The sequence below is a fragment of the Chiloscyllium plagiosum genome, chromosome 22 (genome assembly GCF_004010195.1).
Source record: "Chiloscyllium plagiosum isolate BGI_BamShark_2017 chromosome 22, ASM401019v2, whole genome shotgun sequence".
Classification (NCBI taxonomy): Eukaryota; Metazoa; Chordata; class Chondrichthyes; order Orectolobiformes; family Hemiscylliidae; genus Chiloscyllium; species Chiloscyllium plagiosum.
In genome coordinates, this window is record NC_057731.1 from 48,940,267 (window position 1) to 48,967,336 (window position 27,070).

The 27,070-nt window shown below is 42.9% G+C and overlaps 1 protein-coding gene across 1 annotated transcript in view; it reads left to right on the plus strand.

Moving 5' to 3' along the window:
* The first annotated feature begins 2,658 nt into the window (after positions 1-2,658).
* Positions 2,659-27,070, plus strand: part of r3hcc1l (R3H domain and coiled-coil containing 1-like) — a 171,306-nt gene continuing 146,894 nt past the window's right edge. The window contains exon 1 of the mRNA XM_043713003.1: positions 2,659-2,783. Within this exon, the coding sequence (XP_043568938.1) occupies positions 2,690-2,783 (94 nt within the window). The 5' untranslated portion in view covers positions 2,659-2,689. The remainder of the gene's footprint in view (positions 2,784-27,070) is intronic.

A 27,070-nucleotide genomic window follows, 5' to 3' on the forward strand; every position in this document is an offset into this window, starting at 1 on the left:
ATAAGAGTAGAAACCAATTCGTACAAGGTGAAAGCGTTTTAAAAATTCACAAAAGCTAAGTAGCACATTCTTCTCGAACGCTCTCATCTCATCAACCACCAAGCATTCTACTCAAGCCAAACTAAGTTGATGCACCTTGAGAGGATGGGACAGCTAGAGAGAGAAATTCTTCAAGGTAGGCATTCTTCGAAGAGGCTTCGCAGTAGGGTTAAGATCAACTAGGAGAAAGTGAGGACTGCAGGCACTGGTAATCAGATAATTCCTGATGAAGGGCTCTTGCCCAAAACGTTGATTCTCCTGGTCCTCAGATGCTGCCTGAGCTGCTGTGCTTTTCCAGCACCACACTTTCGCCTCTGATCTCCAGCAGAGAGAGGTCAAGGCTACTTTGGCCCCTCCCTACTGAGATAGTAAATGAAAGCAGCAATGGCAGTAGTAATAGTGTCCAAATTTGTCTCAGTCATTTACTGACTGGTCTGCTGGACCTGGCTCTCCGTGGTGAAAGTGGATAATTCCCGAGGACCGAGTGTCTCCCAGGCTGCCCCAAGAGGAAACAGGAGGAGATTGCAGGGGCACTGTCATTAATTTTCAAGTCCTTACTGGCCACGGGGGATGCCACAGGACGAGAGAACAGGAATGAGGCACCATTGTTCAACAAGGATAATAGGGATAAAACAGGAAACTACAGGCTAGTGAATCTAACATATGCAGGAAGGAATCTTGGAAAATATTCTGAGGGATGGAATTAACCTCCACTTGGAGAGGCAACGATTGATCAAAAATAGCTTTACTTTGTAAGAGGGGGATCATGTGGAACAAATTTAATTTTTCAAGGACATGATTAAATGTGTAGATAAGGGAGGTGCAGTTGATATGGTAAATGTGGATGTTAGCTTTTGTAAAGTCTTACATGGCAAACTGGTTAAAAAGCTAAGAAGTCATGGGATCCAAGGCAGTTTGGAAAATTGGACCAAAATTGGTTTAGTGGCAGGAAGCTGAGGGTAATGGTCAAAGGTGTATGTGAGCATAAGAATGTGTCCAATGGCATACCAAAAGGCATGGTAGGTGGGTCCTTTGCTATTTGTTGTGTACATTAATGATTGAGACAAGAATAAAGAAGTTACGTTCAGTAAATTTGCAAATTACACAAAAGTTGATGGTGTGGTAAGTAGCAAGGAGAAAAGTCTTCGTGTATAAATTATACAGATAGGCTGTTCAGAGGGGCTGAACAGTGGCAAATGCAATTCAATCCTGAAAATATCAGATGATGCATTTTGTGAGGCGAGAGAGTAGACCGTGATTAGTAGGATCTGAAGAAGTACAGAGGATCAGAGAGACCTTGGTGTGGATGTCTTGAAGCAACAGGACAGGTAGACAGGGTGGTTAAGAAGGCATATTGATTTCTTGGCTTTCTTAGTCAAGGTACTGTTTGCAAGAGCAGGGAGGTTATGATGGAGCTGTAAATAACATTAGTTAGGTCACAGCTGGAGCACTATGTGCAGATCTGGTCATGATGCTATAGGAAGGATGTGATTGCACTGGAGAGAATTCAGAAGAGATTCACTAGGATGTTGCCTGCGTGAGAGAGATCCAGCTGTGAAGAGAGACTAGATAGGCTTGGGTTTGTTTTTCTTGGAACAGAGAAAGCTGTGGGGGATCCGATTGTGTTGTACAAAGTGCTGACTGGCATAGGCAGGGGAGAGAGATGGAAACTTTTCCCTTTAGTACAAGGGCTAATAACCAGGGGACACGATTTTAAGGTATGAAGCAAGACGTTTAGAGCAGAATTAGGGAAATAGAATTCACACAGAAGGTTATGAGTATAGCACTGTCTCCCCCCTTCACTCCAGGATGCTCCTCAGTACCGTAACCCCATTCACCCCAGAGTGCTCCCCAGTACTGTATCCTCCCTCCATCCCAGAGTTCTCTCTAGTACTGTAACAACGCACCACCCCCCCACCAACGCCCTCCATCCCAGGATACTCCCCAGCACTGTCTTCCCCTAACCTGGCTGCTCCATAGCGCGGTCTCCCTTCCACCCCAGGATGCACCCAGCACTATCACCACCTACTCCAGGGTGCTCCCCAGCACCGTATACCCCCTCCACCCCATGGTGCTCCTAAGCACTGTATCCTCCATCCTCCCCAGGGTGCTTCCCAGCACAGTATTCACCCTTGACTCCAGGGAGCACCCGAGCACAGTATTCCCCCTCAACCTCAGGACGCTCCCAAGCACTGTTCCCCCCCCCGGGCCGCCAGGGTGCTCCACAGCACTGTCTCCACCTACCTCCTGGGTGCTCCCCAGCACAGTATTCCCCCCCCACCCCAGGGACCTCCCCAGCACACTATTCCCCCTCCACCCCAGGGTGCTTCCTAGCACAGTATTCCCCCTCCACCCCAAGGTGCACCCCAGCACAGTATTCCCCCTCCACCCCAGGGACCTCCCCAGCACAGTATTCCCCCTCCACCCCAAGGTGCTCCCCAGCACAGTATTCCCCCTCCACCCCAGGGACCTCCTCAGCACTCTCTACAACCTCCATCCCAAGGTGCTGCACCAAGGGTGAAGGTAGTAGAAGATACACAATGCCCAGTTGTCCATCTCCAGCTGATGCTGGGTCTGCCGGAAACAGGAGCGGAACTACATTTCCCAGGACCGCGCGGGGCAGGCGTGGTGACGTCAGAGGGGATTCGACATGACGTGTTGCGCGTTGACGTCGGAAGGGTCTTTGCGCTCGCGCTGCTGCCTGGAGACGGGAGGCCGGAGGCGGAGAGACACCGAGGGGCAAGGTAATGGAGGGAGACCCTACCGAGGGGCAGGGTAATGGAGGGGGACCCTACCGAGGGCCGGGGTAATGGAGGGAGACCCTACCGAGGGGCAGGGTAATGGAGGGAGACCCTACCGAGGGCCGGGGTAATGGGGGGGGACCCTACCGAGGGCCGGGGTAATGGAGGGACACCCTACCGAGGGGCAGAGTAATAGAGGGAGAGCCTACCGCGGGCCAGGCTAATGGAGGGAGACCCTTTTGAGGGGCAAGGTAATGGAGGGAAAGCCTACCGAGGGACAGGGTAATGGAGGGAGAGCCTACCGTAGGGCAGGGTAGTGGAGGGAGACCCTAATGTGGGGCAGGGTGACAGAGGAAGTCCCTACTGAAGAGCAGGATGACGGAGGGAGAACCTACGGAGGAGCAGGGTAATGGAGGGAGACCCTACTTAGGGACAGGTTAATGGAGGGAGAGCCTACCGAGGGGCAAAGTAATGGAGGGACAGCCTACCGAGGAGTTGGGTAATGGAGGGAGCACCCACCGAGGGGCAAGGTAATGGAGGGAGAATCTACCGAGGGGCAGGGTAAAGGAGGGAGAGGTTACTGAGGGGCATGGTAATGGAGGGAGAGCCTACCGAAGGGCAAGGTAATGGAGGGAGAACCTACCGAGGGACAGTAATGGATGGAGAATCTACTGAGGGGCAAGGTAATGGAGGCTGACCATACTGAGGGACAGGGTAATGGAGGGAGAGCCTACCGAGGGGCAAGGTAATGGCGGGACACCCTACCGAGGGGCAGGGTAATGGAGGGACACCCTACTAAGGGGCAGGGTAATGGAGGGAGAACCTACCGAGGGACAGGGTAATGGAGGGAGAGCCTACTGAGGGACAGGGTAATGGAAGGTGAGCCTACCGAGGGGCAGGGCAATGGTGGGACAACTTACCGAAGGGCAGGGTAATGGAGGGAGAACGTACCGCAGGGTGGGTAATGGAGGGACACCCTACCGAGGGACAGAGGTAATGGAGACCCTACCGAGGGGCAGGGTGACAGAAGGGCGACCCTATCGAGGGGCCGGGTGACGGTGGGACCCTATCGAGGGGCAAGGTAATGGAGAATGAACCTACCGAGGGACTGGATAGTGGAGGGAGAGACTACAGAGGGGTAGGGTAATGGATGAAGACCCTACCGAGGGACAGTGTAATGGAGGGAGAGCTTATCATGGGGCAGGTAATGGAGGGAGAACCTACTGAGGGACAGGGTAATGGAGGGAGAGCCTACCGAAGGGCAGGGTAATGGAGGGAGACCCTACCGAGGGCCGGGGTAATGGTGTGAGAGCCTACGGAGGGGCAGGGAAATGGAGGGTAAGCCACCTGAGGGGCAGGGTAATGGAGGGACATCCTACCGAGGGACACGGTAATGGAGGGAGAGCCTACCGAGGGGCAGGGTAATGGAGGGAGAGCCTACCGAGGGGCAGGGTAATGGAGGGAGAGCCTACCGACGGACAGGTTAATGGAGGGAGAGCCTGCTGAGGGGCAAGGTAATGGAGAGAGACCCTACCGAGGGGCAAGGTAATGGAGGGAAAGCCTACCGAGGGACAGGGTAATGGAGGGAGACCCTACAGAGGGACAGGGTAATGGAGGGAAAACCTACCGAAGGGCAGGGTAATGGAGGGAGAACCTACCGAGGGACAGGGTAATGGAGGGAGACCCTACCGAGGGGCAGGGTAAGAGAGGGACACCCTACCGAGGGACAGGGTAATGGAGGGAGATCCTACCGAGGGACAGAATAATGGAGGGATAGCCTACCAAGGGGTTTGGAAATGGAGGGAAAGCCTGCCGAGGGGCTGGGTAATGGAGGGAGAGCCTACCGAGGGCCAGGGTAATGGAGGAAGGCCCTACCGAGGTGCAGGGTAATGGAAGGAGAGCCTGCCGAGGGGCAGGGTATTGGAGGGAGAGTCTACCGAGGGGCAGGATAACAGAAGGAGAGCCTGAGGGTCATGTCAACCAAGGGACAAGTTGATTGGGGCTGAGGTCAGTGTCAGTTAAGGATTTAGTGGTAGGACATAGCACTCTGTCATTGAGGGGAAAAGTAATGGAGGGAAGGTCAGAAACCTGATTTAATGAAGGGTAACGCAATGGAGGGAGGGTCAGATCCGTTCACTCTCTCTCCTATGTCACTGCCTGGGAAAATGTGCACAGCCTGACTGGGCTGAACTGTGGGTGAGAGGTGGGTAATCATTAAAATCTTGGTGGGGGCATGGTTCGGGCATCATGGAGTAGGGTAGTAAAAAGTCTGAACACTTTGGTTCTAGTGTTTGTAAATGGTGTTGTATCATGGGTAGGGGAGTGTAAAGATCACCTGGGGTTGAGGGAGAGTGGTAAGCAATGTTGGCACACACTTGGGTGGGTGGGGTGTAAACTGTCAGAGCACACTGGGATTGAGGGCATGGAGGGAGGCAATGTCATGCAGTGAGGACCAACTCATTGAGGGGTTAGGTAATGTAGGTCAGACACCTCACTCACTCACTGAGGGGCAAGGTTGAGGAGGGAGAGTTGGGGCATTCTGTGGTCGGGTAAACTGTTGGAGCATGGTGGGTAAGGCATGGTGAGCAGTGTCAAGGCTCCACAGGGTGGGTGGGGTTGCCGAATAGTTTGGGAATTCTGATGGGTGAACTTTGTTGAGCAGCCAGGGGTTGGAGGTGGTGTTGCTGAACAGTGTCAAGGTAACCTGGGGTGGGTGGAGGAGTTGGTGTGGGACACTGTCAGGTCATCCTGATGTGGAAGGTGTGCTGGACAGTGCTATGCTACCACTCTGCAGTGGGGAGGAGCTATCATATTGGAGCATCCTATGGGAATGATCAGTGTTGGAGCACCCTAGGATCAGGAGAAATGAAGTTGAGTTACACAAAGATGCTGGGTGGTTCTGGAGCAACCTGGGAGAGAAGGGAGATGTTTTGGGCCAGTTTAGGCTGTGGAGAAAGACCCTGTTGGAACACCCTTGTGTGGGGAGGGAAAACCATGTCAGGCTCGGCTTGTTTTGGGGAGGGGTATCAGTGCAAGAGCACCCTTGGGTGAGATGGGTATACAATGCTGGGCACTCAGGAATGGGGTGAGTGAGATTACTTAGGACACCGAGTAAAGGCACCATGACAGGGAGTGTTTTAGTACCTGAGTAAAGGCTTTCTTGGAATTGACAAAACCAATCCCGGGGGATGGTTTCATTGCTGCACTGAATTTCAGCATCTAGCTGACAGACTGGGGACTGAGACTGAGTGTGGGACGACGTTTGGTTACCCTGAATGGGCGTAGAGGGAAATGTGCTTAGGTAACCTCTGTGGAAGCAGTTGAGTGTGTGGGACATTCAAATGATGCAGGAAGGAATTATTTGGGGCAGGTTAGGGCAGAGTGGGCTGTAGATCTGATAGAAGAGATAGCAATCTCTGGAATGATCAACCAAATCTGGCTGGGTTTGTGGGGATGAGAGAATTCTGTGCAATTGTCTCTGTCTCTTTTTATTAGTACATTAAAGGACAACTTTTATTTTCTGTTTAAGGATTGGAGAAATGTAATTTTATGTGAGTGTTGAATACTTGACATTCAGAAAAGTTGATGTTTGTCTCGACACTTCATTGAAACCTGACAAAGGATCTCTAACTGAAAGCAATCTATCCTTTTCATATAGAATCATATCAATCTGTTGTGTATTCCCATAGATTTCTATGTTTTATAGCTTTTACAGGTTTTTTGTACTTTTTGCCTTTTTTGTTGTCATTGGTTTTCAGTAAAGTGCAATGAGTGTGAGATTGTGTGAAAATGCTCCCAACATTATGATAGATTTTATCTTTACAAACTTGAGCTGAGTCTGAAGAGAGCAATTTATTTCAGTGAAGTACCAGTGCGAACAACTTGAGTGATTTCCGTTCTAAATATTGCACAAGAAGTGCATTGCCTTACTTTAAAGCTTATTAGTGTTAAGTGTGTTCTAATAACAAGTAGTAGATTGTGTCCTGTTTCACCTGTCTAACATGGAGTTAAAACGCTGTAATGTTATTGTGATCATTTTCTTTAATTTTTCAAGGCACATAAAGCAATGGCTAATTGCATCCATCACATTATCTGATTGTATTCCTTTTAGCAGCACCTTCTGAAATGTTTGCAGTTATTACTTACAACAGGCATGTTATTCCAAGTAAAAAATTTTTCAGGACTAAATAATTTTTTACTTTTCTCACCTCTGGAATTATTACCATGGTACTCTGGAGGTATTACCATGGATAGGTCTAGTCTGTTAATGAATGGTGAAGACTGTTGTGGGAATTTTAATAATTTGTTTTTGGGAAAGGCCATACTTGGCATGGCTAACTTCTGATGTCCGTCCACAAATACTCTGGAGAAGGTGATGGTAAGCTGCCACAACTCGAACTGCTGCTGTGTCCATGTGATTTAAATCTGCATACAATGTAGCTTTTCTGTAAATGGTTTGATGCAACGCATGAATGTTAAATTTGAAGTGCATATCCAGCCTTTACCTTGCAGTCAGTGCAACATCATTTCCACCATCAACTAGACATCCTGAATGTAATATTTGCTTTCTATTCATTCACTGGAATGTGAACATTGACAACAAGACTGGAGTTCATTGCTCATTCCAAATGGTGGTGAGCTGCTTATTTGAATCATTGCAGATCATTTCAGTACTGTTGGCAGGGAGTTCCAGGACTTTGACCCAGTGACATTGGCAGAATAATATAATTCCAAGTCAGGGTGGTGAGAGATTTGGAGGGGATCTTGCGGGTGATAGTGTTTCCATTTAGCTGCTGCTTTTGTCCTTCTAGGTGTAGAAGTAACTGGGTTGGAAGGTGTCTATTTCATATACTCCACCTTCAAGGATGTGTCCTTTTCTGAAGTGTGCCAATGTGAAACAAAGTAGGAGTTTGATTTTTGACTAACAATGACTCAATAAAACGTTTTTTCCTATTTGTTGGAACTGCTTTAGGGGCTCCCAAATGCAGATGCGATAATCTAGGTCCAGCTGCATGGTCACATCTGCTCCACAAATATATCTGAAGCAGCTGAAAATTGTGATGTATTAGCTTACTCACATCCACATGCCCTGTCTGACACAAGCTGCCAGCTGCTCAAAATACTGTCCCTTCCAACTGAGTTGCACAGATGGAGCTGTAGTTATTTTCATCCAGTACACAATACTTTTGACAGTGTGCTGAATCTGTGTGGAAATGTCCATGTGATGTTTCTCAAGTTTCTGAAGGGGGCTTGATCCCAAAATCTGACTCCCATGAGTCAGATAGGATAGGCAAAAAAAGGGCTGTTGAAGTAGAAAATCAACCATGAAATTGTTCAGTGGCAGACTTAGTTTGAAGGGCTGAATAGCATCCTCCTGCTTTTGTTATGCTGATGAAGGAGCTGTAGTCAGTTGCTACAGTGTTTTGTTTAGTTGGTACATGTTGAAATTGTTGGACGTTAGCGGTGGAGCAAATGAATGTTGAAAATGGTAGATAGGGCTCCAATCAAGCCGGTTGCTTTGTCCTGGAAATGTTTCTAGCTTTTTGGGTTTTGGAGCTGCATCCATACAGGCAAGTAAGGAATATTCCATCACAGTCCTAACTTGTGTCTCACAAATGATGGCTGGGCTTTGGGGAGTTAGGAGTTTAAGGGAATCAGCTTCATTATATTTTGTTTGACAGGCCTCTGCGTTTGGAAACAGAGAAGGAGCTTTAAAGATTGTGTTCCGATTGTAGCCATTAGTTATATTATTGAAGTTGCTGCAAATATCGTGAGACTGATATTTGTGAACAAGATGAGGCTAAAACACAAATCAGGCCTGCACAACCTTGAATACCTAAGATAGGGTCTTCATGTTGATTCATCCTTGAGTTGAAATTTACATCATATCTGCATAAGAGGTAAAGAAAGCAAGTTCTTTTAACAGAGGGTAGTGGTGCCTGTAATATGATAGCAATGTTTAAGAGGCATTAAGACACACGAACAGGCAGTGAATTGAGGACATAGACCATATGTGTGCAGATGGGACTAGTTTAGAATGGCATCAGGGTTGACACAGATGTGGTGGATTGAAGGCCCTGATCTTGTGAATAGAATATAAATTTATTGTCATGTATTCTTTTACGTGAAAAATACAGTGAAACATTTAAGTCACCCCACTGTGACAACTACGATTATTGAAGTTGTAGGTGATTTAAAAAAAAATTAAGACAGTTCACCGCAGTTCAGTTAATGCCCCTGGCTTTGGGGAAAGCTGATTAAGGAACAATGGAATACCCTGAAAACGCCGCTGGGATGAGACCGCATGCCAAGCTGCTGGAACACCTGGAAGGCAAGCAAGACCTCCATATGGGCAAGAGACCGCCACACTGGAACAAGACAGCAACATCAGGAGTCAGCCACCATCTCTCCTTCAGGTGCCTGGGCCATGCTGCAGACCCGGAGTCTCTGCCTAACCTGCAACTCCAGGGTGGGGGAGTCAGTCCAGGACATGATGCTTGCTCGCTGGGAGACCCTGGACTGGGGTAGAGCAGCATTCAACTTGTTCTGATGTTGTAGCTGCAACCGCTGCCACTATCCAGACTGAAAAGAAACAAAAACAAAAAAAAGGAAAAAAGGAGCTAAATAGAAAAGAGGAAAAAATAAAAAGCTGATGGGAGCGGACAAGCCCAAGCTCAGCCTACCACTTTTGTTGCGATCTTGATCCCCAGTACTGTACTTTTCTATGTTTTAATGCAATGCCATATAGCTGAGTTAGAGACATAAAAAACTGCAGATGCTGGCATCCAAAATAGACAGGCAGGAGACTGAAAGAAAACATCAAGCCAGGCAGCATCGGGAGGTGGAGAAGTCGATGTTTCGGATGTAACCCTTCAGGACTGAGCTGTGCTTCGAAACTTTGCAAAAGAAAGGCGAGTTGTTGTGAATTGACAGTAATATATAGTGCATGTCATTTTGGAAAGTGCAGAGTTTGTTTAATGACCCATCTTTTCTAATGGATATGAATATAGTAGCTGAGCATACTAAACGGAATACAAGTTTTGCTGATTTGTGTGTAAATGCAAGTTCCTTTTCATAAGGGTAGAAAAAATTGGCAGATATCAGAATTGGTGTAAGGCTTTTTAACGTAACTGAATTATTTTAACTATGTAATTTAATACTGTTGGTTTTTCCATTGCCACGATAAATTGGAGGACACGAGAAGATTGAGAAAAGTGCAATGAGTCAGAGGATTCTTTCATCACCCCCGGAAAATATTGGAAAATTCAGGTCATTGTAGCACCTTTTAAACTGTGTTTAAGAAGGCATGTTGCAGCTGCCTGTTGGGCTACAGATTCGAAGTAAATTTTGGGTAGAAAGCACTCTCTCGATTTGTTTTCTAGTTGACTAATGTAGAATTTACTCCATTGCTCTGCAGTGCCGATAAATACTTCTTTGTGAGTATCATCTCATTAAGATTCTGTATCGGCAGCTTCTGCTTGGACTAGTATGACGTAAATCAGTAGCTAAAAGAAGTACACATCTTTTGCTCTTAGAAAGATTTTGCCCTTGAGCGAGTGTAATGAAAGTTCATTAACTACATCCTGGCATGAGGGATTGTCCTCTTCAGAGAGATTAAGTAGTTTAGGCATATGTCATAATTTAGAAATGAGAGTATTGTGCCCAATCTGAGCACCACACTTCAGGGAGGATATTGACGTTATTAGAGTGCAGAGAAGATTCATGAGAGAGGTAACAGAGACAAGGTGCTCCAATTGCATGAAGAAGCTGGGGCCAGTGTTCTTCTAAGCAACACATATAGCTGCTCTGACATTTTGCGATCAGTGAGCCATCATGGATCCTGGCATTAACGTCTAGTTCCAGACATTGCTGCTGCGCAGGGACCTTCGAGGCTAACATGCAGGATGAAGACATTAGAGGGAATGCTGGCTGGGGCTTCTCACCTTGGAGGAAAAAAATGGTTGAGAGGAGATTTGAGAGGCTTTCAAAATCGAGAGTTGATGAAAAAACTATTCTCATCAATAGAAGCATTGTGAACCAGTGGGCACAGATATATGGTAATTGGCAAAAGAAGTAAAACAAAAGACTTTGTATGCAGCAAGATATTGGGATCTGGTATGGACAGACTGGGAAGGTGATGGGATAGGTTCAATTATGGCTTTGAAAAGTGCTTTGGATAAATACCTAATAGAATTTGCAGCAATACGAAAAGCATTAGCACTTTCGGCGATGTCATTCTGGGAATAATATGTTGTATCAGAGTCAAGATATTCTGGTAACTGGCACAGGGGTTTGGTTCAGAGATCTTGATTCCTGTCAAGAGCATTGGGTTCTTTTGCTTTGGTGAGCTTTAGGTTATTGATGTTATCTCACAACTACCATTCTTGATTGTGATATTTTGGTGTGTTTGGGGGTCACTAAAGTTAGTTGATAGGTCAATTCGCTATATTCCATGTGACCTAACCTTGTTAACCAGTTTACCATGCGGAACCTTATCGAGTGCCTTGGTGAAGTCTATATAGACCGTGTCCACCACTCTTCTTTCCTCAACTCAAGTTAGTGAGTGTAAAGATGCTGCTCCTTTAACAAGGTTATATTGTCCTTCGTTTTTATTCAGAGAGGTCATAAGTGCATAGATTCTGAAATGTCTAGGTTTATCTACTTGAGAAGCTTTTTAATTTTTAAACAAATGCTTGTGCAATGGAAGGAGAGTGGCCAGTTCTCCCAGCTCAGGTTTTCTCTACTTTAGTTTGGTTTTAGTATTCTGGCTGTTCAGAGCTGCTGGTCAGTTTGAGGCTGCTGGTCAAAGAAACAGCTCCATGGAAGAAGGTGTTCCATGCTGAATCTCAATCTCGCTCTCTCCTGTAAGAGCCTGTGTTTGATTTTACCTCCTTTTGCCAAGGCTGTTTATGGGGATTGTTGCAGGAATTTGGAACAGCATCATTAAGTTGGGATAGTTTGTTCGGTTTTTGGCTTGGTTAAGTTATTCTATATTCTGTTTTGTTTAAAACTGAGGGGGTTTGACCAGCTGCATCACTCCTGAAGCATTCACGTTACACCTCAAAGCAGCTAGAAAAGTTAGGATTTGGGCTACCTTCTTGAAATGTTTTAAGGGGGTCTGGCATGGTCCATAACAGTGAGACACCAATTCCTCATGCACAAAGCCATGGTTATTATGCCTAATCAGTCCTTGCCTTTCCAAATAACTGTAAATCCTGTCTCTCAGAATCCCCTCCAACAACTTACCCACCCTTGCCGTCCAGCTCACCAGGCTACAGTTCGCCGGCTTTTCCTTACAATCTTTATTAAATAATGTGATCACATTAACCACCTTCAATCTTCTGGTACTTCAAACGTCAATGATGCGAATATCTCAGCAAGGGGCCCAGCAATCATTTCCCTAATTTCCCACAAAGTTCTGTAATATGGACAATTTTCAAGATAATATTGTTTATTTCTCCAAGTTCTCTAGCTTCCATAAGTACCACCACAGAAAATGTTAAAGTTCTGGATGTAAGTTTGCTCGCTTAGCTGGAGGGTTCATTTTCAGACATTTCATCATCATATTAGGTAACATCATCAGTGAGCCTCCAGTGAAGCACTGGTGTTATGACCTTTCTATATGTTTAGGTTTCCTTGGTTTAGTAATGTCATTTCTGGTTCTTTTTCTCAGAGGATGATAGATGTGCTTGTTGATAGAGTTCCGGTTGGATCCAATAAAACACCAGTGCTTCATCCGGACGCTCACTAATGATGTTACCTAGTATGAAGACGAAACGTCTGAAAACCTTCCAGCTCAGCTAGCAAACTTACATCCAGAACCTCAACCTGAGAGACAGAAGTTAATATTGAAATGAAATACCCGTTTAATATTTCACCCATCTCCTGCGGTTCCACACATAATCAGCCCCTTTGATCTTTAAGGGGCTTTTATTGCTTCCTAATTAGTTTTCTGACGTATAATATATTTGTAGAATCTCTTTTGGATTCTCTTTAACCATATTTGCTCAAACTATCTCATGTTCCCTTTTTGCCCTCCAGGAATATATTCCTACTGCCCATATACTCCTTTAGGGATTCACTTGATCCTCTGCCCTGACAATGCCATCTGTTCTCTAGTCAAACCAGCATTGCCTACACCTATCAGTCTTGCCCTTCACACTAACAGGAACTCCTTCTGGATTCTTATTATCTCATTTTTGAAGGCCTCTCACTTTCCAAATGCCCCTTTACTTGCAAATAGCCTCTCCCAATCAACTTTTGAAAGTTCTTGCCTCATATCATCAAAATTGGCTTTCCTCCAATTTAGAACTTAGCTTTTAGATCAGGTCTATCCTTTTCCATAACTACTTTTAAACTAATAGAATTGTTATCACTTGTTCCAAAGTGCTTCCCCACTGATACCTCAGTCACATGCCCTGCCTTATTTCCCAAGAGAAGGTCAAGTAGTGACATCACTGATTCTTGAAAATAATGCACTCATCTATCAGAATGTGAACGTTTTTGCAAGTTCGGAGGATTCAGTGGTGAGTGCACTGTTCAACATTGAATAGAGTGGTAGAAACCATAAGGAGAGGTGACTGCTTAGTATCATCACTGGATTGTTAATTCAGACAACCAGGTAACATTCTGGTAACTGGGTTAGAGTTCCATCATAGCAGATGGTGGAATTTCAATTTAATAAAAATCTGGATTTAAGAGTCTAACAATGATTGAGTCCAGTGTTGACTGTCAGGAAATCTCATGGTTCACAAATAGCCTTTAAGGGCAAGAACGTGTCACCCGTACCTGATCTGACCTACATGTGACTCCAGGTTTGCAGCTGTTAACTGTCCTCTGGGCAATTGGGGTGGGCAATAAATTTTGGCTAGCCTAGCCATTCTGTGAATGAATTTTGGAAAATAAAGATTCTAACTGCCTTCTCTGTGCCGTTAAGTGATCAGAATCTGGTTGGTATGTTATCCAGTTGTTCTCACTGACCTAATACTTAAAGTGAAAAAAACAGCAAGCGTTTTGAGTTCTGATAACTATCTAGTGAGTCCCGTTGCAAATTGGTCACGTGAGGATAGGATTAGGCTCAGCCTTGACCCCTTGAGTTGCATAGCATTGAGGGATTAGCTGCTCTCACATTTGTAATGTTTCAGAATCCTATGGCACAGAGGAAGAAAATTGTTTTCAAGTGGGGAGGAGAGTGGAGGGATAAGTGAGATGCTGGTAAAATTTTCTATATTTGAACCCCTCTCACACACACATTTGAGCTTTTAGCACTTCATAATTTATTATCAATTTATTCGTCTATGCAGGTTCCATGCCAGCAGAGATTTTTAATTAATTGATTCCATAAAAATCATTGGGTCTTTTAACTTTCAAATACTGAGGGAGCTTGACAGAGCAAGTGCTGAGAGGCTCTTTTCCCCACAGCTGGCGTCTAGAACTGGAGGGGCATAGCCACAGGTTAAGGGGCCAGTCATTTCAGGTTGAGATGAGAAATTTCTCAGTTCAAAGTGTTGTAAATCTTTGAATTTTCTACCCTAGAGAGTTAGGAATACTTAGTTGTAGAGTATATTCAGTACTGAGATGAATTGATTTTTGCACATTAAAAAAAGTCAAAGCATCAGGTGGAAAAAGGCCAGTGATGATTTAATAGAGTAGTGGAGACTGCACAAGTGACTGCATGACCTCCTACCCCTATTTGGATTGTGTTCTTGTGTAAAGTGTGGAATTTGATTTTTGTTCAGTTTCATTAAAAATTTTCCAAACTCTAGCCACTAATAAGCAAATTGTTTTCCATCTCAGTTCTTAGTGAGGGGCAAATTTTTGCATGCAAACTTTTGAGTTGTTTTACAGAACTCTTTTGATTCTTATAAACCAATTAGAGATACCATGCTCTCTTTTGGTCTCTCTAGTTTCCCTCTCATCATCTTCTTCGCTTTCTCTGAGCTTAGCTCAACTCATGAGAGTCACCTTCCACTGTGTTGACCTTGTTGCCACTAAACTGAACATCCATCTATTGACCATTGTTTCGATAAGTTTCTTTGTGTCATTAGTTGGACTGGCATTAATTGCCCATCTCTAATTGTCCTTGGGAAGGTGGTGGTCCACTGCATTCTTGATCTTCTACCATCCATGCACTCATTATGCTGATTGGAAGGGTGCTCCAGGGGTTTGATTCTATGATACTGCAGAAACAGCAATATATTTCCAAGCCTAGTTGGAGAGTAACCCGGAAGGCAGCTTTCAGGTGTTGGCGTTTCCATGTAAGTTACCTTGTCTTTCTATATGGTAGTGGTTGTGGGTTTGAAAGGTGTTATCCAAGGACATTTGGTGAATGATACACACTGCTGTTGCTGATTGTCAGTAATGGAAGCAGTGAATGTCTATAGGTATGGTGTTGATCAAGCAGGCTGCTTGTGTTGGATGGTGTTAAGCTTCTTGAGTGTTGTTGGAACTGCACTCATCAATGCAAGTAGAGAGTATTTCATCAGATTCCTGACTTGTGCCTTGTAGATGGTGGACAGGCTTTGTTGAATCAGCAGGTGAACCAGTTACTACAGGATTCCTAGCCTTTGGCCTGCTGTCACAGCCAACGTTGTTATATGGTTAGTCCAGTACAGTTTCTGGTAAATGTTAACACCCAACATATTGATTGTAGGTATTCAGTGATGGTGATGCAGTTGAAGTCAAAGGACGATGGTTAGATTCTCACTTGATTAGATTCTCTACAGTGTGGAAACAGGCCCTTCGGCCCAACAAGTCCACACCGCCCCTCCGAAGAGAAACCCATTCCCCTACCCTATATTTACCCCTGACTAACACTGTGGGCAATTTAGCCTGGCCAATTCACCTGACCTGCACATCTTTGAATTGTGGGAGGAAGCCGGATCCGGCACCTGAAGGAAACCCACGCAGACACAGGGAGAATGTGCAAACTCCACACACACAGGTGGGAATCGAACCCAGGACCCTGGTGCTGTGAGGCAGCAGTGCTAACCACTGAGCCACCGTGCCGCCCCTTGCCTGACACTTGGGTGCCATGAATGTTACTTGCCACTTAACAGCCAAGACTAGATATTGTCCAGGTGATGTTACATTTGGACATGGATTGCTTCAGTGTGAGAAGTTGTGAATGGTGCCAGACATTGTGACTTATTAGTTGTGACTAATGCCCCCACTCTGACATTAGGATGCAGGTGTGGTCAAGTGCCCAGCTCTCAGAACTGGTTAAGTGCTACAATCAAGCATACTGGGAACTTTGGTCAGGCTTGTTTAAACTCTGATCTCAGTTAAAAATGCAGCATACTGGCACTACTACCACCACCTTATTTGAAGAATGGTTTTTGGCTGTTTATGATTTGCTATAAATGTTTGGGAGTTGTTTACCAGTAAACATTGGCTGAGATTGACCATTGTGATCAGGGTTGGTCAGTTCATTGGCTGAGTGCCAGAGAAGTTCCCATAAGGATGAGCACATTTTAATTGTTAGCAGAACAAAGGTTTTTGCAGGAATGAGCCTCAGGACCAACAATTGAGAAGCACACACCCTGAAGTTATCTTCAGAGAAGACAAAGACCCACAAGGCAAGATCTACACCAAGAGCAATGTTGGCCGCTCCACTCGAATCAGGGTAGTATTTGTTTCAAGCAAAACTTAGAGTTAGATTAAATGTAGGTTAAGTTAAAGTAGGGTAAAGTGAAGTTAAATGAGTTAAAGTTGAAGTGAAGTTAGATGCAGTCAAAACTATATGTTGCAATGAAAGTATGTTTTGTATTGAGTCTTGGTATCTAAAGAGTTAAATAGGGAAGGGTCTGTTTAACTAAAGCCTAAATCAATTCCCTTTCTTTTGTCTGTTACAAAGAGAAAAAACCTGGGAGAAGATTGAGTACTGCTTTTCGGTAATAGAGGGAAGGCCATAGATGGAGCAGCTGAAGATGGTTGGGCCCAGTACACTACTCCAAGGAGCTCTTCCAGAGCTGAGATGACTAACTTCCAACAACCACCATTTTCCTTTGTGCTACATATGACTCCAAGCATGGGAGAGTTTTCCTCCTGATTTCTATTCACTGCAGGTTTCCTGGGGCTCCTTATTGCCATATTCAGCCAAATCCAATCTTGATGTCAAGGACAGTCAAACTTGCCTCACCTCTGGAATTCAACTCTTTTGACTATGTTTGAACCAAGGCTGAGTGGTCTGACAGAACCTGAACTGAACCTCAGTGAGCACATTAGTGCTTCCATCACTTTACTAATACAGTCATAAATATAGTAAAGAACAGATGGAAGTCATTAAGTGTCTGCAGCTCCTAGGAAAGCAGTCCACTAAGTTCTGCCCTTTTCCACACCCGTGTAAGATTTTCTTCTTGAAATATTCACCCAATTTCCTTTTGAAAGCTGGTATTGAATCTGTATTCATTGTCCTATCAGGGGTGCATTCCCAATCCAAATAATCTTTTCCCATGTTACCTTTTTTGCCAATCACCTTAAATCTGTGTTCTTTGGTCATAAACCGTTGAAGTAAATTATCTTCATTTACTGTCTTTAAAATCCTTCATGATTTTAGATACTTCCAACAAAGGTGCTTTTGAAATTTCTGCTCCCAGGGAAAAAACCCAACAATTTCCTTGTAAATAGTTCCTTTTCCTCAGATACAATTCTGTCCATTTCAAAACTGCTGTTAGCAGTTCAAAAAGACCGCCCTTGAACCCTGTGGTCATTCAAATCTATTGTTCTACTTTTTACTCTTCTTTCTGAAGCACTAGAACACTTTGATTTCCAAATCTATGCCAATTTTCTCAGTATTCTACTTTGTTATTCCACCCTTCCTCCTTCTACCATTGCAATGGACTAGTTAAAGCTGCAAATTATATTCTGAGAGGAGTTAATGGATTTAAGTAAGGGGTGCAAAAAAAGGTGCCCATATGGCTAATACTATCTCAGGAACATGTCACCTGGGTGTGAACAGCCTTAAATCTCTTCTGGCCATATAGCCAGTGTCTACAGCTAGAGCCTACTCCACACCCTGGTGAAGCACTCTAGCTTCAACAATGCAGCAGGTGGAATCAGCAGTGGTAGAACCAGGGGATCCAACCATCTGCCAAGAATGCTATGTAAAGAAATCTGCAAAAACAAATGTGGTACTCAAAAGGAAGTACTGCATACTACCAAAATAAAGTCATCAATGTTATGAAGGTACCTTTAAGACAGTTGAAAAGCTAGCAAGTACAAAGCACAGAGAGTCCGGAACAAGGTAACAATGTAATACTTGGTCAAAACCAATAGTACAGCTGAATTGCCATGATACAAAAAACAAATTTAAATTCAGCCAGTTTAAATTATGCCCCAAGACACCAAAATCCAATCAAGTTTGAATTTAGTATTTTGATAATATTAAAACCAATGAAGTGATCCAATGTTTTAAGGTATAAAACAGAACATTTTGAACAGTTAGGCAGAGAACTGCCAAGCCACCACCAAGTACAGAGTACCAGCAGAACAGCTCTCTGAATGGAACCTGTCTATAAGACATTTGCACAGCAGAACATCAAAAAGATGAGAGGAAAATCTGCAGAGGGAAATACAAAGATTCAACAGCTGACCCGTTTTGAAAGTTGAATTTTTTTGTAAGTCTTAATCAGGATTTGTTATTGGACTAGTAGAGTGGGAGGTAAAAGATAGGTTTAAGAGCAAGGATTTGTGAATAGTTGTTTTAATATTCTCTGTTGGACTTAAAGAATAAAGTTGTTAATTTTTACTTTAGCGAGTGACCTCTGGGATAGCTCTTGCCTCTTGAATTTTGATAGATTATGGCACAAGGTGAATCTTTTGTGTGGCTGGTTTAAATTACTAGAGGGGTTTACCCTGTGTCGTAACACCAAGGAGTGGGAAAGAGGGCGCAAACTGCAAACACACACTCTCTGTAACTGTGATGCATTATGCCTGCTCATTCTTATCAATTTCTCAACTCCTAGATGTGCAGCTGTCCATGAGAGCATTGAAATATTCACAGCTGGAACAACAAAACTGTGAATGAGGGTGAAATAAGCTGGACAGGGATTGGAAAGGTGACACTTGGCAGGGAGAGTGATTTCGGTGTGGACTTGTTGGGCCGAAGGGCCTGTTTCCACACTGTAAAGTAATCTAATCTAATCTAAAAGCTGGACAGGGATTGGAAAGGTGACACTTGGCAGGGAGAGTGATTGAATTGATGGTGAGAGAATGGATTTCATGATGGCAGCTGAAGATGAGGAATTCAGCTTTTCCAATATTTAATTGAAGAACTGGATATTGAACAAACAGTGTGACAATGCAGGTGCCGTAGAGGGATGGAGAGATGGTTCTGAGAGCTGAGTACCATCTGTGTTCATTAGAACTTGGTAGCCTCTCTTTAGTTTGTTTTTTAAAAATTAATTGGAAATTGGTCGGCCAGCTAGCACTTAGTGCACATCCCAGTTGCCCTCCAGAAAGTGGAAATGAGCTGCCTTCAAGAACTGCTGCAGTCTGTGTGGTGTAGGAACATTGAGTGCGGTTAGACAGAAAGTTCCATGGTTTTGACTCCGTGTAGGAAAGACAATAAAATTCTAAGTCATGAGGGTTTGTGGCTTGGAGGAACGTAGAAAATGGCAGTGCTCCCATGCATTTGTTACCCTTGTTCTTCTAAGTGATAATAAGTTTGGAAGGTGCTGTAGGAGGAACTTGTTGAGTTACTGCAGTGTATCTTGTGGATAGTATCCACTCTAGGGGGAGCAGGTAGATGGGGAATCGGAGTTAACCAAGGATAGATCCCTGAAGAACTTGAGAGGTAATGGTGTTGGGATGGAAAGAGGTATAATTTTAGGACATTTCTCTGGCTACAATTGGATAAATATAATCTCTTGATGAATACGAATGGAAGCAAACAAAAGCAGCACCATTGAGCTGGATAATAGAGGAAAGATGTTGAAACTACGTGGTTAAATATGCCAAAGACTGCCTTTGTAATTTAGTTGTTTCTGCCTTCAGTTTCGGCACTATATCATAAACACAGCACGAGTGCTAGCAACAGGGTTAGAATTAGTGAGAAGAAATTATTCACAGCACAATAAGCATTGGCTGGAGCCATAGCATTTGAAATACCTAATATTTTAATAAAGGTTAAAAGCTTGGGGGTTAGTACAGTGTAGATTTGATTTCTATGGATGCAGAAAATGAAATCAATGTTTAACAGTTTAGAGGCAAGTAAAGACAGTAATGTCAAAATAATATTTATTTATGAAAAGCAGTAAAACCTAAACTGATTATTTGAAGATATAGCAAGGTTCTTAAAGACTTGTAATTGATTAATCTTTATATATATTGCTTGTTTTTAAAAAAGCTTCCCCACAAGAGAATTGTGGCCGAAGAGAAAGTCTTTTAAGATAGAGGATAAAGCTGTTAAGTTGAAATCTCAAATTAACTCAATAATAAATGCAATTAATGGTAATTTATGGACTTCCAAGTTGCTGTTCACAATGTTAAATATCAGTTCATCGCCTGTGATACTGCTCAGGATAGGTCACGGAATACAAAACTTCATAAAGCACACATTCCTGATACAGCTTTGTGAAGCATAGCTGTGTGTAAGTTGATTTAAGGCCACACCGTGTAATTGCTGTTCTTTCCATGGGTTGATTAGAAACTGATTAATTTTAGCATATTCTCGGGTTAATTAGAGGGCAAGCTGCCTTTTTTCTGCATTGTGTGTGAAATAAATTTGCATATTTGACACCTGAATTGTGATAGAAGTGTGTCAAAAACCTTAATATTTCAGCATGCATTCTTGTGCTTAGTGCCTTTTAGCAGGTAATATGAAGTCAGATGTCCTGAAGAAGGACAGCATATAAATGGCATATGATATTTGGAACATGTGCCCCAAGATGTGGAGAAGTAATTTTAATTTCAAGTGCTGTTGTCACCCTGCTGTAGAACCGATGTACTGAATTGGTTTTATTTCATAACAGTGAGGAATGTCTGAATGACATGAGTACCCATCACCTGTTGTAGAATTCCTTGTGAAGTATTGAGCACAATGTATTATTAGATTGAGATTTGGGCACTATTTTGAACTTTCCATGTGCTGCTTTTGGTGAACCAGAGTAGTTGCCTGAAGTTCATGAAATATTGCAAAGTCAGTGTATTGCGTTTTTGCTTTTATTTTGTCAAAACCAACTGAATAAATATATACCTTTTAATACTTTTAAAAATATACAGTTGATCCAAGCAGAACCAAAACAGCTAATGAGAAAACTATGGCAATTGGAGGAATGGATGGTGGCCGTGTGTTCTGTATGTCTCAGGTGGGGTGGATTGAGAGGACAAAGTTGGTATTTCAGTAATTAATTCAGGTTGGGAGGGCTGGCATTAATTCCAGGCTTGTTAGTGTAGGATTTTTAAAAATTCTGTGATGATCATCACCAACAAGAGAAACCCCTTGACTTTCAATTGCATCACCATCACTGAATACCTATCATACAGTCATAGAGATGTACAACAGGGAAACAGACCCTTCGGTCCAACCCATCCATGCCGACAAGATATCCCAACTCGATCTAGTCCCACCTACCAACACCTGGCCCATATCTCTCCAAACCCTTCCTATTTATATACCCATCCAGATGCCTTTTAAATGTTGCAATTGTGCCACCACTTCCTCTGGCAGCTCATTCCATACATGTACCACCCTCTGCATGAAAAAGTTGCCCGTTAGGTCTCTTTGATATCTTTCCTCTCTCACTCTAAACCTATGTCCTCTAGTTCTGGACTCCCCGACTCCAGGGAAAAGACTTTGTCTATTAATCCTATTAATGCCCCTCATAGTTTTGTAAACCTCTATAAACCTCTCGGCCTCCGACACTGCAGGGGAAAAAAACCCAGCTTGTTCAGCCTCTTCTTATAGTTCAAATCCTTCAGCCCTGGCATTATACTTGTAAATCTTTTCTGAACCCTTTCAAGTTTCACAGCATCTTTCCGATAGGAAGGAGACCAGAATTGTATGCAATATTTCAACAGTGGCCTAACCAATGACCTGTACAGCCGCAACATGACCTCCCAACTCCTGTACTTGTCCACCACACCTCCAATTTTAGTGTCATCTGCAAACTTACTAACTGTACCTCTTATGCTCGCATCCAAATCATTTATGTAAATGTAGAGGACCCAGCACCGATCTTTGTGGCACTCCACCGGTCACGGACCTCCAGTCTGAAAAACAACCCTCCAGCACCACCCTCTGTCTTCTACCTTTGAGCCAGTTCTGTATCCAAATGGCTAGTTCTCCCTGTATTCCGTGAGCTCTAACCTTGCTAACCAGTCTCCCATGGGGAACCTTGTTGAACACCTTACTGAAGTATCATTAACGTACTGGAACATTATAGTTGAAAGGTGTGATATTGTGGGTGAGTGCCATTGATTTTGTCGAGAAAATGTTGCAAATACTTATCAGGTCTGGAAGCTTGTGTAAAGAGAGAAACAGTTGATTTTTCCTTCCATTCCCAGCATTTTCTGCTTCATTTCATATTTCCATCTTGTGCAGTGTTTTGCTCATGGCTGATTATAGATGCTCATTTGAACTGTGAGAAAACACCCAGCATCAAAATCTTACATTTTCAAAATTCTTCCAAACTTGGGTTGCATTTGGTGCGAGAATATTGATCTTGATAACACTGAAGCAAAATACCAGTAATTACATGTTTGTCATTGTTGGGTGCAGTGATGGAAGCAATTTAGGATGATGAATTAAATGTATTAAGGAACCTCAAAGTGCCTTGTGTTAACTCTAGTGTATTGGTGCCAATATGCTGAACACTGTCAAAATATTGGAGAATGTTTTCAGAGCACACTGAAGATTTAGTCTGTGTCACACACCAATAGTTTCTCATGGGGGGAGTAAAGTATAATTAGCTTCTGCTGTCTATTAAATCTAGACTTATGTTTCTGAGGCTGAAGTAATCAGAAAATTAATTTTGCATCTGGCCAGGTATAGCTAATATTGGGTGCAGCTTATGGCTAAATAAGATGCTAATAACTGCAGAGCTCATTTATCATTTGAGGTGAGGGAGCCTGCAAAAGATGGAGTCTCTTTATTACAAGGTCCTTGACAGACCTTTGCACTATTGATTGATGATCCAGGTTAGCTGAAGCACAATGCATTTGGATCCCATTGTTGTCGCTATGTTTAAAAAAAAAGTCTTGTATAATTTCGAAGAAAAATGCCCAGACTTGGAAATTCTAAAGTAGTACCATACGAACTGACAGCATACAGCTTTGTGGCTGTGATCACTTGCATAGCTAGTACCTGATCATAGTCATATGTTTACATATATGGAACACTGAAGAAGTGTTCTCTACAGATAAATAGTGGATTAATTGAACTTAAGTGAGCCAATAATGCACAAACCTGATTCCAAGTATCAGGATGTAGAATAGAATTTAGATTTGCCTCCTGTATATGTCATTGAGTAACATCATGTGAAATGGTAGAGTGTTATACTTGCTGTCAAATTCCTGTATGACCATTCTACCTTTATCTTGGTAAGCCCCTTCTTCTTAAAACCCTCAAGTTCTGTGGTCCAATTTTGCCTTGTCCATAATCCTTAGTCACTTTACCGTTGGTGTCTATGCTTTCAGTTTGCTGGATCCTACACTCTAGAATTCCCTGCCGAATTTGCTCCGCTTCAATCCATCTTTGACGTCCATTTAAGTATCATCTTTATGTAATTGGTGTTGAAGTTTGGCACAGTTAGTACACTTTACTATGTTAAAGGTGCTGTATGATTGTGAGTTATAAGAGTGTCCTAGATTTAATCTCTTAAAAGCTGTGATATGAGTTATTCCTGCTGATTGAGCGATAAATATTAGGAAACCAACATCCCTGCAAACAGATAACCTGGTCATTATAGCTTTGCAGACATTTGCTGTTTATAAATTGATTGCTGCATTTCTCAATTGCAATAATGATTACGTTTCAAATGCATTTCATTGGCTCTGTATGCTTCAGGATATCCTGAGGATAAAGGAATCTGTAAATCTATGGAATTCTTTACTGCAGGAGCTGTCAACACTGGTATAGACATGTTTTAATCCGTAATAAATCAAGGGTTAAGGAGGAAAGGCAGAAAATGGGAATTGAGGATTATCGGATCAGCTGTGATCTGAGTGAATAGTGGAGCAAACCCGATGGGCTGAATGGCCTAATGCTGCTGTATTTATGGTCTTATGAAATGTGTTGTAGAAATATATCATCCTTCATAGTCCCTGACTAGGCAATGGTGTGGATGCAGAAATGTGGACCTCCTGTCCCTAGCTGTCATCACTTAATGATTCCTGCTGGAAACATGTCTGATTATTGGTCCCTGTCTGGTTAAGGCTCATCACCTTGTAATTTTCTTTTACTTTTTTCCATGACACTCAATGTTTAATAGCTTGTTCACATAATAGTTAAACTCTTGCTTGAGGGAAATGTTTTTGGGGTGATGTAGCCAGCATCTGTAGACCTGTGCAAAGGCAAAAGTGAGGACTGCAGTTGCTGGAAATCAGTCTAGATTAGAGTGGTGGTGGAAAAGCACAGCCGGTCAGGCAGCATCCGAGGAGCAGGAAATCTACGTTTTGGGCAAATGCCCTTCATCAGGACTGGACCTGTGGCCCAGTCACCAACAGCAGCAGCAGCACACTGGAAATGATGGTTTGTTTTTCTCTGCAACACTATCTTATTGGCATTGTGCTCCAAAGTATTGCTGTTCTGCATCTCTGCTTCATATTGCTGAAATGTGAATCAGGTGGAAAGATTGCAATAGCTGTTCTATGGCAACAGTTTGTTGAAAATTTATAATGCCTTTGTTGGAGGTAGAACTGAGGGTAAATTAACTTTACATATTAAAATGATACTTTAAATATTTGATGACCTAGGATCTTTGTGAGATGTCGCTTGTAGCCCTTTGGCATTTTGGTTCAACTGTTATTAGATTTATCTTGAATTGGACTTTTCACTTATTTATTACATTGCTGACATTTTGACCCCTAAAAATGTAACTGCATACTAACTTATTTTTCTGAAAAGTTCCCAATTATTTTGGAATTGTACAGAGGAAAATTGCTGCTGTTAATTTTTTTTGTTGATTTTCACCATCACGTTAATTAACCCTTCTCTACTGAACTCATAAATTCATCTAACTGAAAATATTTTAAGGACATTAAAGAGGTTCTATTGTTTTGTCAGGTTCTCATAGGTATAGCTGTGTTTTCCTGTTTTCTTGTCAGAGCCAGGTTGTTTCTGCTTTGAGAATGATCTGAGATACTTGACATTCCATGGAGCACAAGTTCAGGGCAGCGACAGACTTTGTTTAAAAAGTATTCGCAGGCCAGTATCTATGTCATCTTGCTTTCAGCTTTGGCATATTCGTGATGACTCATGTAACATCCACTCAAAATGTTCATGCCTGCGTTAGTTGTGGAATGGAGTTCGCAGAAGCGGAGAAAGAAAAGTTTTATGAACTTAAAAATTATGAGCAAGAGTAGGCCACTCAGTCCCTCCGGCCTGATAACCAGTTACTCCCAGCATCTAGCTTCCTCTGGCCCACACGCATTGAATGAACCCCACCTCAACTGCTCTCTGTGTTCCAAAGACTTGCTACTATAAAGCATGGAAACAGACCCTTCAGTCCAACTTGTCCATGCTGATCAAGTTTCCCAAATGACACTAGTCCCATTTGCCTGCATTTGTCCCATTTACCGCTAAATCTTTTGTTTTCATGTACCTATCAACTGTCTTTTAAATGTTGCAACTGTACCCATATCTACCACCTCAGGTAGTTCAGTCTACATACAAATGATTCTCTGTCCCTTTTTTAAATCTTTCTCCTCTCACCTTAAAAGATATGCCTCCTAGTTTTGAACTCATTTACCATAGGGAAAATACCTTTGCTATTCACCTTATCTGTACCTAACCCCTCCCACCCCAATAAAGTATAAATTACCTCTATAAAGTCACCCCTCAACCTCCTACGTTCCAATGAAAAATTATCCCAGCCTATTTTTATAACTCAGCTCCTACAGTCCTGGCAACATCCTAATCTTTTCTGAACCCTCTTTAATTTAATAATATCCTTTCTATAGTAGGGTGAAAAGAACTGTAAACAGTACTCCAAAAGTGGCCTCACTGATGTCTTGTACAATCTCAACATGATGTCTCAACCCCTAAACTCAATGCTCTCCTAAATAGGAAACTTCATATTTCTAAACTGAATCCCCTAATTCTAGTCACTGTCACAAAGGGAAACATCCTCTCATCGGTTACTGACCGTGACAGAACTTGTGTTGAAGTCCTTTGCAGTGCAGAAGTGGCTTTGCAGCAGAAATTCCTTCCTCCTCGAGTAGGAAATCAGTCCTAAGCAAATCACATGTTCTCTACCTTCTCTGTCATGTAAACAATGAATAATTCATGTTGAAATGGTCACATCTGTCTCTTTGAATTTAGTTGTGCAAAATAATGGACCAGATTTAGCTGTATCCTAATGTCTCAGTCTTTCCTTTAAGTTAGCTTTGTGCCTGCACCCTTAATCTCAAAAGTATCTTGCTACTAATTTGCTGAGCATAAGCTGTGAGTAACACAGTATCTCGGATTTGGGTAAACGGTTACTAAATGTGCATCACCTTATCAATGAGATTAATTTGAACATAACTGTGAAAAGTCTGAGAAGATGAACAAAGAAAAGGAGCTGAATTTAATGCCAAAAATCAAGAAAGTTGAAAAGATGGATTAATAGAGAAGTAAGTTATAAAACAAAACAATTCCTAACCCACAGGAATGTGCCTCTGCACCTGAGTTGATTTTTGGTGCCAGAAAAGTTGATAGGCTAACCCTTACTGTGACATCAAAAAGCATTTGTGTTTTTGATTACTAGTTGTAAATACCTGCGGCCAGTTTATTTTGTATCTGTTGCACAAATGCAGCAACTTTACCACACCTATTCCTGTTAATGACAACGCAGAAAGCTGGATGCTATTTTAGCAAAGCTAGCAATAGAGTGGTGCATATGGATGATAAGTTTTAGATGTTGAACACATATAAACTCCTTGCTTGAACTGTACATGGTATTTACTCATAATTAACAGGTAATGAAGGTTTCTGAATAGTTACTTGTTTCCCCTTCCATATTCAGAATCCAATATGGTTGAATGCATACTAGTTTTTGAGTTCTGTCACAGAGATGATGGTAAAGTACTGGCAGAGCCCGGAAAACATAGTCTTTTAGAGACAAATTAAGAGTTTGTGTTTTCTTAAT